The 12,592-nt window shown below is 45.4% G+C and overlaps 1 protein-coding gene across 5 annotated transcripts in view; it reads right to left on the bottom strand.

The window, feature by feature from the left end:
* The window catches only part of LOC129015473 (RNA polymerase I-specific transcription initiation factor RRN3), a 35,162-nt gene extending 33,928 nt beyond the window's left edge, over nt 1-1,234 (bottom strand). For 2 of the 5 annotated variants that reach the window (XM_054453541.2, XM_054453538.2), the window contains exon 1: nt 863-1,234. In XM_054453541.2, the coding sequence (XP_054309516.1) occupies nt 863-951 (89 nt within the window). In that variant the 5' untranslated portion in view covers nt 952-1,234. The remainder of the gene's footprint in view (nt 1-862) is intronic. The other 3 variants (XM_054453543.2, XM_054453542.2, XM_054453539.2) reach the window with 2 other exon arrangements.
* Nucleotides 1,235-12,592: the final 11,358 nt, after the last annotated feature.

The following is a 12,592-nucleotide window of genomic DNA, read 5'->3' on the forward strand; positions in this document are numbered from 1 at the left end:
GCGTGAGCAACCGCACCCGGCCTAGATTTCTGTATTCATTCAAGTGGAAGCTCAAATGTCAGATGTCCTCCCCATGATAAATCTCAAATACTCCTTCTCTCCCTTCTCCCCGCCCCCATTACCTTGTTGTATAACTGAAATCATCGTGTTCGTTTATTTATTGGCCTATGTACTGCCTTCCGCCCTATGCTGTAAGCTCTGTAGAAAGCAGGGACATTAGTGTCTTTGGATAAACCACTGTCCCCAGTGTTTAACACAGTAAGCAGGAGCTCGATAAATATTATGAATCATATTACGCTAATTGTTTTACAAGGTTTGCTTCACTTACACAGAGTAAATTAATGAAAAACATAGCATCGTAATGACTCTGAAAGTTAAACGCCAAGAGTGCTATGGGGGTTAGGGATTTTAAAAGTGGAGCAAAATAAAGACTGCTAAACAAATACGTGTGTCAAAACAAATTTCAAACAAAAAACATGTAATATTCAATTTGCCATGAGTGACAACGTTCGGCTGATAAACCAAATAGCCCAGGGAAATCCCTTCCAAATTTGGACGAAGAAGCGGGAAGGAAGAGGGGTCAAGGCGCAGAAGGCAGTACCCAGGCCTGGGAAATCACGAGGAAACACAGTCGGGAAAGGGGGCCTCCAGAACAGAGAACATACTCATTTTTCCAGGCCCCATCCATGTCTATTACCCAGTTAGGAGGAATGAACTCATTTCTGCGAACGTGAGATGACCCTCGACCCCGTGCTCCTACTACACGCCATTAGCTTTGTCCCACATCCTTTCAACCCACTCCTCTAAGCGCGGTCCTGAGCTCTGGTCCCAGACGCGCAGAAGGAAGCAGCCTGAATCTTACCCAGTCCTCGACGCGCCCAGCGTCTTGACTGCAGAGGACGAAGCGGCCGCATCTCCCGGCAAACGCGTGTGAAGCAACGGTGCCGCCATTGGGCCGAACTAACGCGACCGCTGCGCCTCACGCCGGATGCCCAGCCCCTTCCAGCCACAGCCTCTGTCCCGGAAGTTGCGCGTGCCAGCACAACCTTCAGCCAATCAGGAGCCCCGCGTGGGGAGGGCGTATGCTCTTGGCGGGCTAGAGCGCCGCCAAAACCCGCTCCTCATTCTACTTGGACGACTTGTTCCACCCAGCGCCAGTGCGGGAGTATAAGGAGAGACGGGAAGGACCGGCTCCATCCAGCCCTGAGGATCCCAAAGAAAGGGTGGAAACACCCTGGATGTGCTAAGCTGTGGCCGGGTACACTCAGTGTTAATTTTTTGGAGTCAAAGCCTCCCTCAGTCAAATCGAAGAAACTGAAGCACTTGTGACTGACCCAGATCTTCACGGAGGAAAGGGAATTGGAACCCGGCTGACCCAGAAGCCTGGGCTCTATACTCAATGTAGCATTCTCACAGACACCCAAGATAACGTTATCCTCACGGAAACGAGCTCCATGAAGTGACCTACCCCGGAGCCTCAAGGCTGTGATGATGCTGGAATGAGAAACAACAGGAGAGTTACCAAGAGGTGTTACCCCCTTGACTTTATTTATTTATTTATTTATTTTTTCTTTTGAGACCGAGTCTTGCCCTGTTGCCCAGGTGGAGTGCAGTGGTGTGATCTCAGCTCACTGCAACCTCCGCCTCCCCGGTTTAAGCAATTCTCGTGCCTCAGCCTCCCGAGTAGCTGGGATTACAGGCGCATGCCACCACACCCGGCTAATTTTTTTATTTTTAGTGGAGACGGGGTTGCACTGTGTTGGCCAGGCCGGTCTCGAACTCATGACCTCAGGTCATCCACCCACCTCGGCCTCCCAAAGTGCTGGGATTACAAGCGTGAGCCACCGTGCCCGGCCAAACTTAAATTTTTAAAAGAGGAACAGGAGTCAGCCAGACCAACAAAAGAGCAACTGGTGTTCCAAGCATAGGAAACAGAGGCCAAAACCTCGGGACTGTGGAGGATGTAGAGGGAGAGCAGGGGCTGCCCCTACTCTCAGGGAGGGGAAAAGGTTGCAACTTTGGAAACTGTACAGGCCTATCAAAAATACAAAAATATCCAGCCTGGGTGACACGGTGAAACTCCCATCTCTACAAAAAATTTAAAAAATAAAAGTAATACAAATTATCTGGGTGTGGTGGCACACACCTGTAGTCCCAGCTACACGGGAGGCTGAGGATTGCTTGAGCCTGGGAGATAGCACCACTGCACTCCTGCTTGGGCAACAGAGTGAGACCCTGTCTCAAAATAAATAAATAAATTTTTAAAAATGCATATGTATGGGCCCGGCAGAGTGGCTCATGCCTGTTATCCCAACACTTTGGGAGGCCGAGGCAGGTGGATCACCTGAGGCCAGAAGTTTGAGACCAGCCTGGCCAACATGACAAAACCCTGTCTCTACTAAAAATACAAAATTAGCCAGGCATGGTGGCAGTGCCTGTAATCCCAGCTACTTGGGAGGCTGAGGCAGAATAGCTTGAACCCAGGAGGCAGAGGTTGCAGTGAGCCAAGATCGTGCCATTGCACTCCAGCCTGGGTGATGAGCGAAACTGTGTCTCAAAAAAAAAAAAAAAAAAGGGTGTGTGTGTATGTGTGTGTGTTTATATGTATCTCTCTCCAGGAGTTCAAGACCAGCTTGGGCAACATATGGTGGTGCATACCTGTAGTCCCAGCTACTTGAAAACTGAGGAGGGAGGATCGCTTGAGCCCTGGAGGTCAAGGCTGCAGTGAGCTGTGATTGCACCCCTGCACTCCAGCCTGGGCAAAAGAGCTAGACCCTATTTCACAAAATAAAATACAGCAATTTTTTTTTTTTTTTTTTTTTTTTTTTTTTTTTTTTTTTTTTTTGAGACAGAGTCTCGCTCTGTCACCCAGGCTGGAGTACAGTGTCGTGATCTCGGCTCACTGCAACCTCAGCTTCTCAGGTTCAAGCGATACTTGTGCCTCAGCCTCCCCAGTAGCTAGGATTACAGGCATGCACCACCATGCCCAGCTAATGTTTGTATTTTTAGTATGTATTTTCACCATGTTGGCCAGGCTGGTCTCGAACTCTTGACCTCAAGTGATCCGCCCGACTTGGCATCCCAAAGTGCTGGGATTACAGGCATGAGCCACCACTCCCCGCCAGCAGTTTGTTAAATATAAACCATAGCTCTGTTTTGCAACAGTGTAAAATCAGTAACTGTCTTTCCTGAGTCTCTATTTGGTCCTTACTGAGTTCCTTGGGAATGTTGGACAGGAATCATCTGTGTCTCAAGGACAGAGGAAATAATTGCACCCTAGCTCACAAAGATACTTCAAGATAACTGTTTAAATGAGAATCTCTTCTTCACTTCCAAGGCAAAGCAAAGCAAAAACAAAAAGCAACAATAGCAAAACAGCAATTTGACAATTATCTATTTTGTTTTGTTTTGGTTTGAGACAGGATCTCATTGTCTAGCCCAAGTTAGAGCGCAATGGCGCGATCACGGCTCGCTGCAGCCTCGGGCTCCTACAGCTTAAGCAATCCTCTCACCTCAGCCTCCCAAACCCACACCACCAAGCCCAGCTAATTTTTTGTATTTTTGGTAAATACGAGGTCTCACTTTGTTGCCTAGGCTGGTCTTGAACCCCTGGCCCAAGTGATCCTCCCCAAAGTGTGTCTCCCCACCTACACCCCCATCCTTTCACTTAAAAAAAATCTGAGTCTGGGTGCAGTGGCTCACACCTGTAATGCCAGAGCTTTGGGAGGCTGAGGCAGAAGGATAACTTGAAGCCAGGAGTTTGAGACCAGCCCAGGCAACACAGCCAGACTCCGTCTCTACAAATAACACTTTTAAAAAACTTACCCAGGCATGGTGGCACGTGCCTGTAGTTCCAATTATTTGGGAGACAGAGGTGGGAGAATCACTTGAACCCAGGAGTTGGAGGCTGCAGTGAGCTATGACTGCACCACGACACTCTCTGGCCTGGGTGACAAAGCAAAATCTCATCTCTTAAAAAACAAAAAAGGGAAAAAAAGCTTGACATGTACAAAATAATATGTTAATGTAAGTTATAAGAACATAATGGGCTGGGCGCAGCGGCTCACGCCTGTAATCCCAGCACTTTGGGAGGCCGAGGCGGGAGGATCACGAGGTCAGGAGATCGAGACCATCCTGGCTAACACGGTGAAACCCCGTCTCTACTAAAAATACAAAAAAAAAAAAAAAAAAAAAAATTAGCTGGGCGTGGTGGCAGGCACCTGTAGTCCCAGCTACTTGGGAAGCTGAGGCAGGAGAATGGCATGAACCCGAGAGGTGGAGCTTGCAGTGAGCCGAGATCGTGCCACTGCACCCTAGCCTGGGCGACAGAGTGAGACTCCGTCTCAAAAAAAAAAAAAACAAAACATAATGAACACCTGTGAACATATCACCCAATTTAAGAAGCCGAACATTAACTAGGACGATTGACACTTACTGTGTGCTGCTCTCGGATCCCACCTTCTACCTGCTTTCCTCCCAAAAATAGTCACCATCATGATTTTTAAAAGTCATTTTAGTTTTCTTTGCATAATTACCATATTTATACTCCTAAACAATGCACTATATTTACTTTTGTCTTTGCATTTTATAAAGTTATCTCCATGCTATATTATACTGCTGTTTGTTTTCAGCATTATGCTTTTTTTTTTTTTTTGAGACGGAGTCTCCCTCTGTTGCCCAGACTGGAGCGCAGTGGCACGATCTCCCGCCATCCTCCTTGGCCTCCCAAAATGCTGAGATTATAGGCGTGAGCCACCATGACCAGCCTGAAGATTCTTCTATCGCGTCCTGATGTATGTGTACAAGTATTTTTCTAGGGTGGAACTGTTGGGTTGGAGGGGGCACAAAAAGCTTTTAGGAAAGGAGAAAGGAACAAATTGGATATCTACGATTTTTTTTTTTTTTTTTTTTTTTTTTGAGACAGAGTCTCGCTCTGTTGCCCAGGCTGGAGTACAGTGGCACAAGCTCAGCTCACTGCAACCTCTGCCTCCCGGGTTCAAACGGTTCTCCTGCCTCAGCCTCCTGAGTAGCTGGGACTACATGTGCCCGCTACCACACCTGGCTAATTTTTGTATTTTTAGTAGAGACGGGGTTTCTCCATCTTGCCCAGGCTGGTCTCAAATGCCTGACCTCAGGTGATCTGCCTGCCTCGACCTCCTAAAATGCTGGAATTACAGGTGTGAGCCATCGTGTCTGGCTACTATTAGTTTTTCTATTTAGAAATTGTTCATCTGGATCCTCCCTACCTTTCAGCCATTTGCAATACATTTGTTGAGCATAAAGAGTGACCTTCTTGGCCGGGCGTGGTGGCTCACGCCTGTAATCCCAGGACTTTTGGAGGCCAAGGTGGGTGGATCACCTGAGGTCGGGAGTTCGAGACCAGCCTGACCAACATGGAAAAACCCTGTCTCTACTAAAAATACAAAATTAGTCTGGCATGGTGGCGCATGCCTGTATTCCCAGCTACTCAGGAGGCTGAGGCAGGAGAATCACTTGAACCTGGGAGGCAGAGGTTGCAGTGAGCCGAGATCACCGCATTGCACTCCAGCCTAGGCATCAAAACTCCCTCTCAAAAAAAAAAAAAAAAAAAAAAAAAAGAGTGACTTTCTTATCCACAGCAAAGAGTCACTGGAAGCCATTTGATGCACTATGACCTCATCTCTCTAGCCAGTGCCGATTGGGTTACAGGAGGGCACCAAGAAGCTTTTCGAAGGCTGTGCCAATGTACACTTCCAGCAATATCTTCTTAAGCTTGAGTGCAGCTCCTTATTTTCCCAAAGCACAGCTAAGACTAAGGCTGCCAAGTTTTTAAAAAGATTTAAAGGAAACTCTGAGCATTATACAAGAAAAATACTGGCCAGGCCCTGTGGCTCATGCCTGTAATCCCTGTACTTTGGGAGGCTGAGGCAGGTGGATCACTTGAGATCAGGAGTTCAAGACCAGCCGGGCCAACATGGTGAAACCCCATCTCTACTAAAAATACGAATTAGCCAGGTGTGGTGGCAGCTGCCTATAATCCCAGCTACTCGGGAGGCTGAGGCTGGAGAATCGCTTGAACCCAGGAGGCAGAGTTTGCAGTGAGCCGAGATCGCAACACTGCACTCCAGCCTGGGCAACAGAGCAAGACTCGGTCTCAAACAAAAAAAAAAAAAAAGGAGAAAAAGAAAACCTTGAAACTAAATAGCATAATTTCCTGTTGTAATTCTTTGGCCATGTCCGTTCTTTGTGGAGCCTCTATTCAGTCAAATTGTCCTGTGGGCCAACTCATCTTGCCAGGATAAAAGCCTCCTTATCCAGTCTTGCCTTCCCCAGAGAAAATAAAGGGGGTGGGGGAGGGACAAAGAAAATTAAGACCCTCCCCCTCCAAAAAGAGAAACAACAAAAAGCACACAAGGATTAACATGCTATCTGCAAAGTCACCACTCTGCCCACAGTGTGGTCTTTCACTTCACTGAGTAATATATTGTTTGTAATATAACAATGTAAACAGCTTCTTCATTCCAGAACAGAATTTTGCTTTCCTATCATCATATACCCAGAAGACCCATTCAACTGTGTTTTCAAAACAGCAGCCTTTCCTTAGAGAGAAATTTTACAACTACCCCTAGAGTAGTTCTGTTGGCCAAAGCCTCTTAGCTTGCTAGTGAAAGAAACGAAGTCAAGCCAGCTTAAGCAGAAAAGGAGAATTTGTTCTGAGGATACAAATATATAGTAAGGTACCAAAAAAGAATTTATCATTGGCCAATTTGGATAAGGTGCCCTCCTGTAACCCTCCTGTAATCTAATCAACACTGGTAGAGAGATGAGGTGACAGTATACCAAATGGCTTTTGATGAATCTTTGCTGTGAACTAGAAGGGATTAAGTTATGCTCAACTAATGGTTTGCAAATGGCTGAATGGTAGGGAGGATCCACACGAACAATTTCTAAATAACAAAACCAATAGCATGTATCTCATTTGTCCTTTTTCCTTTCCAAAGAGTCAACAATTATTGTATGAGTCAATTATCTTTATAAAAACTACATTCATTAACAAAAATGCAAGATCTCAACTATATATCTTTAGTTATATACATGTATACACATATATGTGTATGTATACATACGTTATCCTCAAAGATAACTAATTTAGAGCTTTCCTCATCCCAGTATCTCAGAGAAATACAAAGCAGTTTCTTAGACTTGGCATCATTGAGATTTTGGGCCAACAAGATACTTCTCTGTTGGGTGGGGAGGAGGCTGTTCTGTGCACTGTGGGGTGTTCAGCAGCATCCCTGGCCTGTACCCAGCAGATGACAGTAGCACTCCCCTCCTCCCCACAGTAACATTCAAAAATATCTCCAGATGTTGCCAAATGTCCCTGGGGGACAAAACTCTTCCAATTAAGAACCACTGGTATAAACAAGTCAGCTGGGAGTGGTGGCACACACCTGCGGTCCCAGCTATATGGGAGGGTGAGGCAGGAGAATTGCTTGAGCCCAGGAGTTTGAGACCAGCCTAGCCAGAATCTCTGCCTAGCCTAGGCAGATCTCTACAGAAAAATACAAAAATTAGCCATAGTGTTGGTGTGTACCTGTAGTCCCGGTTACTCAGGAGGCTGAGACATAAGGATCAATTGAGCCCAGGAGGTCGAGACTGCAGTGAGCTATGATCTCCCCACTGCATCCCGCAACAGGGACCCTATCTCAAATAATTAATTAATTAATGGAAGAAAAGAAAGAAATCCTAGCTTTGTCATTTACTCTATTACTTTGGGCAATTGCCTTATGTTTCCAGAACTTCAATTTCCTTATGTACAAAATGGGAATAACTTTTTGAGCTATTTTAGAGCTATCGTAAGGATCACAGCACATAATCACAAACCACAAAATATGTCACAGTGTACAGGACAGAGCAGGTTCTCTGTAAATGACAGTATTTGCCCATTTACTTTTCTGTAAATAGGAAATATACTAGGATACTTGATGTGGTTACAATCAGGTGGAAACTGACCTATGAGGGAGATAGACAGATAGGCACAGTCTTCTTTTTTTTTTTTTTTTTTTTGAAACGGAGTCTCGCTCTTTCGCCCAGGCCAGACTGCAGTGGCGCGATCTCGGCTCACTGCAAGCTCTGCCTCCCGGGTTCATGCCATTCTCGTGCCTCAGCCTCCCAAGTAGGTGGGACTACAGGCGCCCGCCACCGCGCCCAGCTAAATTTTTTGTATTTTTAGTAGAGACGGGGTTTCACCATGTTAGCCAGGATTGTCTCGATCTCCTGACCTCGTGATCCGCCTGTCTCCGCCTCCCAAAGTGCTGGGATTACAGGCGTGAGCTACTGCGCCCAGCCAACAGATAGGTACAGTCTTTATCTGTTTGTGCGGCTATAAGAAAGTACCAGAGACTGGGTTATTTATAAAAAACGGAAATTTTGGCCAGGCGCAGTGGCTCACGCCTTTAATCCCAGCATGCTGGGAGGCCAGGGCAGGTGGATCGTATGACCTTAGGAGTTCGAGATCAGCCTGGGCAACATGACGAAACCCTGTCTGTACAACGCTACAAAAAAAAAAAAAAAAAGCTGGGTGTGGTGGTGCACACCTGTAATCCCAGCTACTCGGGAGGCTGAGGTGGGAGAATCACTTGAACCCAGGAGGCAGAGGTTGCAGTGAGCCGAGGTCGTGCCACTGCACTCCAGCTTAGGTGACAGAGACCCTGTCTCAAACAAACAAACAAAAAACCCCAGAAATTTCTTTCTCACAGTTCTGGAGGCTAGGAAGGCCAAGATTAAGTTACCAGCAGGTTGGTATCTGGTGAGGGCATGGTGGCCATTTCCAATACGGCACCTTGCTGCTATGTCCTCCTGGGGGGACCAGTGCTGCGTCTTCACGTGACAGAGGGATGTAAGGGCAATGAAAGGGCCCAGCTCATTCCCGCCAACCTTTTTATGAGGTTACTAATCCCATGCCGTCATGACTTAATGATGCCCCACCTCTTAATGCTACCAGACTGGCGGTTCAGTTTTCACTTATGAATCTTGGGGAACACATTCAGACCACAGCAGATACATTATAGAAGAGAATAGTCCATAAATTCCCCAGCAGTAACACTTCGCATATTTGCCTCTTATTACTTGGAGTATACTGTGTTTCATATGGCTTTTTAAACTTTGTAAAAACTGCAGCAAGTGCCTGATTACTTAGGGCTTGTTTATCTAGTGACGGACTATTTAGTCCATTAATTTTGTGCTGTATAACAGGAAAGAGAGAGAAAGAAAATGACTTCTGCAAAGATTGAATCATCTTTATGTCCTCTATGGTAGTTGGCACTTAGTAGGTATTAAATAAACAACAGGCTGGGCAAGATGGCTCATGCCTGTAATCCCAGTACTTTGGGAGGCTGAAGCAGGTGGATCACTTGAGCTCAGGAGTTCAAGACCAGCCTTGGCCACATGGTAAAATCCTGTCTCTACAAAACTACAAAAACTAGATGTGGTGGATGTGGCGGCATGTGCCTGTAGACCCAGCTACTTGGAAGGCTGAAGTGGGAGGATTGCTTGAGCCCGGGAGTTGGAAGTTAGACTGAGTGGGTCTTTTGAGCCCAGTAGTTGCAGATCAGCCTGGGCAACATGGCAAAACTCCCCATCTACCAAAAAAAAAAAAAAAAAAAAATCAGAAAATTAAAGCAGTTTGTATTTCTCTCTCACGGTAAGCATTTTCTGCTTCTAGGCACACCATAGGAAGCACCTGAAACTCACTAATCACAGTTCTTAAAAATGACCTCTATTCACCCAAAATAAGATCCAGTCACATGGCCAAGCATGGTGGCTCACGTAATCCCAGAACTTTGATAGGCCAAGACAGGCGGATCATGAGGTCAAGAGATGGAGACCATCCTGGCTGACATGGTAAAACCCTGTCTCTACTAAAAATACAAAAATTAGCTGGGCGTGGTGGCGTGCGCCTGTAGTCCCAGCTATACAGGCTGAGGCAGGAGAATCCTTTGAACCCAGGAGGCGGAGGCTGCAGTGAGCCGAGACCGTGCCACTGCACTCCAGCCTGGCAACAGAGTGAGACTCTGTCTCAAAATAATAATAATAAAAAAATCCAGTCATACTAGTATTGATGAGTCATTGCATGAGAAAAGGCTTTTCTGTAGGCTGTGTCTGCAAATACAAACACACTATCCTCTACAATGTCTTTGTTCTGTTGTGCATTAAAACTGATTTTTCTCTAAGTTCGTAACTGTAGTCCTAGAGTTAAAACAACTGTGCTCACCTGGTACACTTTGAATGTACTCAACTGTTGCATGGAATTATTACTTAGAAAGAAATTTACAAGACTGGGCATGGTGGCTCATGCCTGTAATCCCAGTACTTTGGGAGGCCAAGGCGGGCAGATGGTTTGAGGTCAGGAGATCGAGACCAACCTGACCAACATGGTGAAACCCTGTCTCTACTAAAATACAAAAATTAGCCAGGCCTGGTGGTGGGTGCCTGTAATCCCAGCTACTCTGGAGGCTGAAGCAGGAGAATCGCTTGAACCCAGGAGGCAGAGGTTGCAGTGAGCCGAGATCGAGCCACTGCACTCCAGCCTGGGTGACAGAGTGAGAATCCATCTCAAAACAACAACAACAACAACAAAACAGAAATAAATTTTTAAATGTTACATGGCTTATAAATTGCCAGTTTAACCCAATTTTTTTTGGCAGTAAGATACAAATAACATAATATATACTTAACCATTTTTTTTTTTCTGAGACAGAGTCTTGCCCTGTCACCCAGGCTGTATTTTCAGTGGAAACAGGGTTTCACCATGTTGGCCAGGCTGGTCTTGAACTCCTGACCTCAAGTGATCCGCCCACCTTGGTCTCCCAAAGTGCTGTGATTACAGGTGTGAGCCACCACTCCCGGCCCTCTTCTTAACCATTTGTAAGTGTACAGTTCAGTGGTGTTAAGTAAATTCACACTGTTGTGCGACCATCACCACCATCTACCTCTGGAACTTTCTTATCTTGCGAAACTGAAATATACAGGCACTAAACAACAATTTCCCATTTCCCCCTCCCCGCAGCCCCTGGCAACCCCCATCCTACTTTTTCCCTCTGAATTTGATTATTCTAGGTATCTCACACAAGTGGACTCGTCCTGCATGTGTCTTTTTGTGACTGGCTTGTTTCTCCTAGAATGTCCTTCCAGTTATTTATTCCAAGCATCTGCAATGCATAAATTCTTCCAGTGTGAGTTATTAAAATTATAAATACAGAAATACTGAAGTAAAAGACAGAGAAAGGGGAAGAAATATTTAAAAAACTAAAAATTTTGGAAGTTTCCACTCAAAGTATTATACCATTTAAAAACCCACTTTTGCCTATAATCGGACATTTCAAAAGGAAACTAAAACTATTTTAGAGTAATTTTTTTTGTTTATTTATTTATTTTTGAGACATGGTCTCATTCTGTCCTCAGGCTAGAGTGCAGTAGTGGTGCAATCACTGTTCACTGCAGCTTCGAACTCCCAGGTTCAAGTGATCTTCTCACCTCAGCCTTCTAAGTAGCTGGGACTACAGGTGCACACCACCACTCCCAGCTACTTTTTTAAGAGCAATCTTACACAAACAATCCACATATAAAAAGAAAGATCATAAGTGGAGGGCAGTCCCAAATGAAGTTTATTAGATTATCATGAAAATATGCAACGAAATCAGATTTTAAATCTTTGGGAAAATAGAAAACTCAGAAGTTGTGAGCATATACATATAAACTGTAGCATATTAGAATGCACTGATTGTGTTAACTGTCCAATAGCTATTTCATAATGAGTTCAGAAAATATCCTTAAGGCTGGCCACAGTGGCTCACGCCTGTAATCCCAGCACTTTGGGAGGCCGAGGCGAGTGGATCACGAGGTCAGGAATTCGAGAGCAGTCTGGCCAACATAATGAAACTCCATCTCTATTAAAAATACAAAAAATTAGCCGGGTGTGGTGGTGTGTCCCTGTAATCCCAGCTACTCGGGAGGCTGAGGCAGGAGAATCGCGTGAACCCGGAAGGTGGAGGTTGCAGTAAGCCAAGATTACGCCATTGTACTCCAGACCGGGCAACAGTGTGAGACTCCATCTCAAAAAAAAAAAAAAAGAAAGAAAAGAAAAAAAAGAAAGTATCCTTAATTACAAGGAGCTGCATTTTTCAGTGTCCATTTTTATGAGAATATTACTTATAGTACATTCCACCCAGAGTCTGTGAGACATTATTTTCCATCGGAATGCTAGAATGCTTTCACAAAAGAACTCTATTTTAAAAACCGACTTATTTTAAAACAAGATTCATTTGGAATAGCACAGTTTATTACAGCTTAAAATTCTGGCAGTGAATAATGTATCATTCGAAACTGGAAAATAGTCCCAACACTGAAACAGATACACTTGGCAGAAGCAGTCTAGTAAGTCCACTGATCTGAGAGAGGTCAGGACTCCACATGGAGGATCCCAAAACAAGATGAAGATAAGGATTTGAGCTTTTTTTTTTTTTTGAGACGGAGTCTGGCTCTGTCACCCAGGCTGGAGTGCCGTGGCGCGATCTCGACTCACTGCAAGCTCCGCCTCCCGGGTCCACGCCAT

The sequence above is a fragment of the Pongo pygmaeus genome, chromosome 18, assembly GCF_028885625.2.
Source record: "Pongo pygmaeus isolate AG05252 chromosome 18, NHGRI_mPonPyg2-v2.0_pri, whole genome shotgun sequence".
NCBI lineage: Eukaryota > Metazoa > Chordata > Mammalia > Primates > Hominidae > Pongo > Pongo pygmaeus.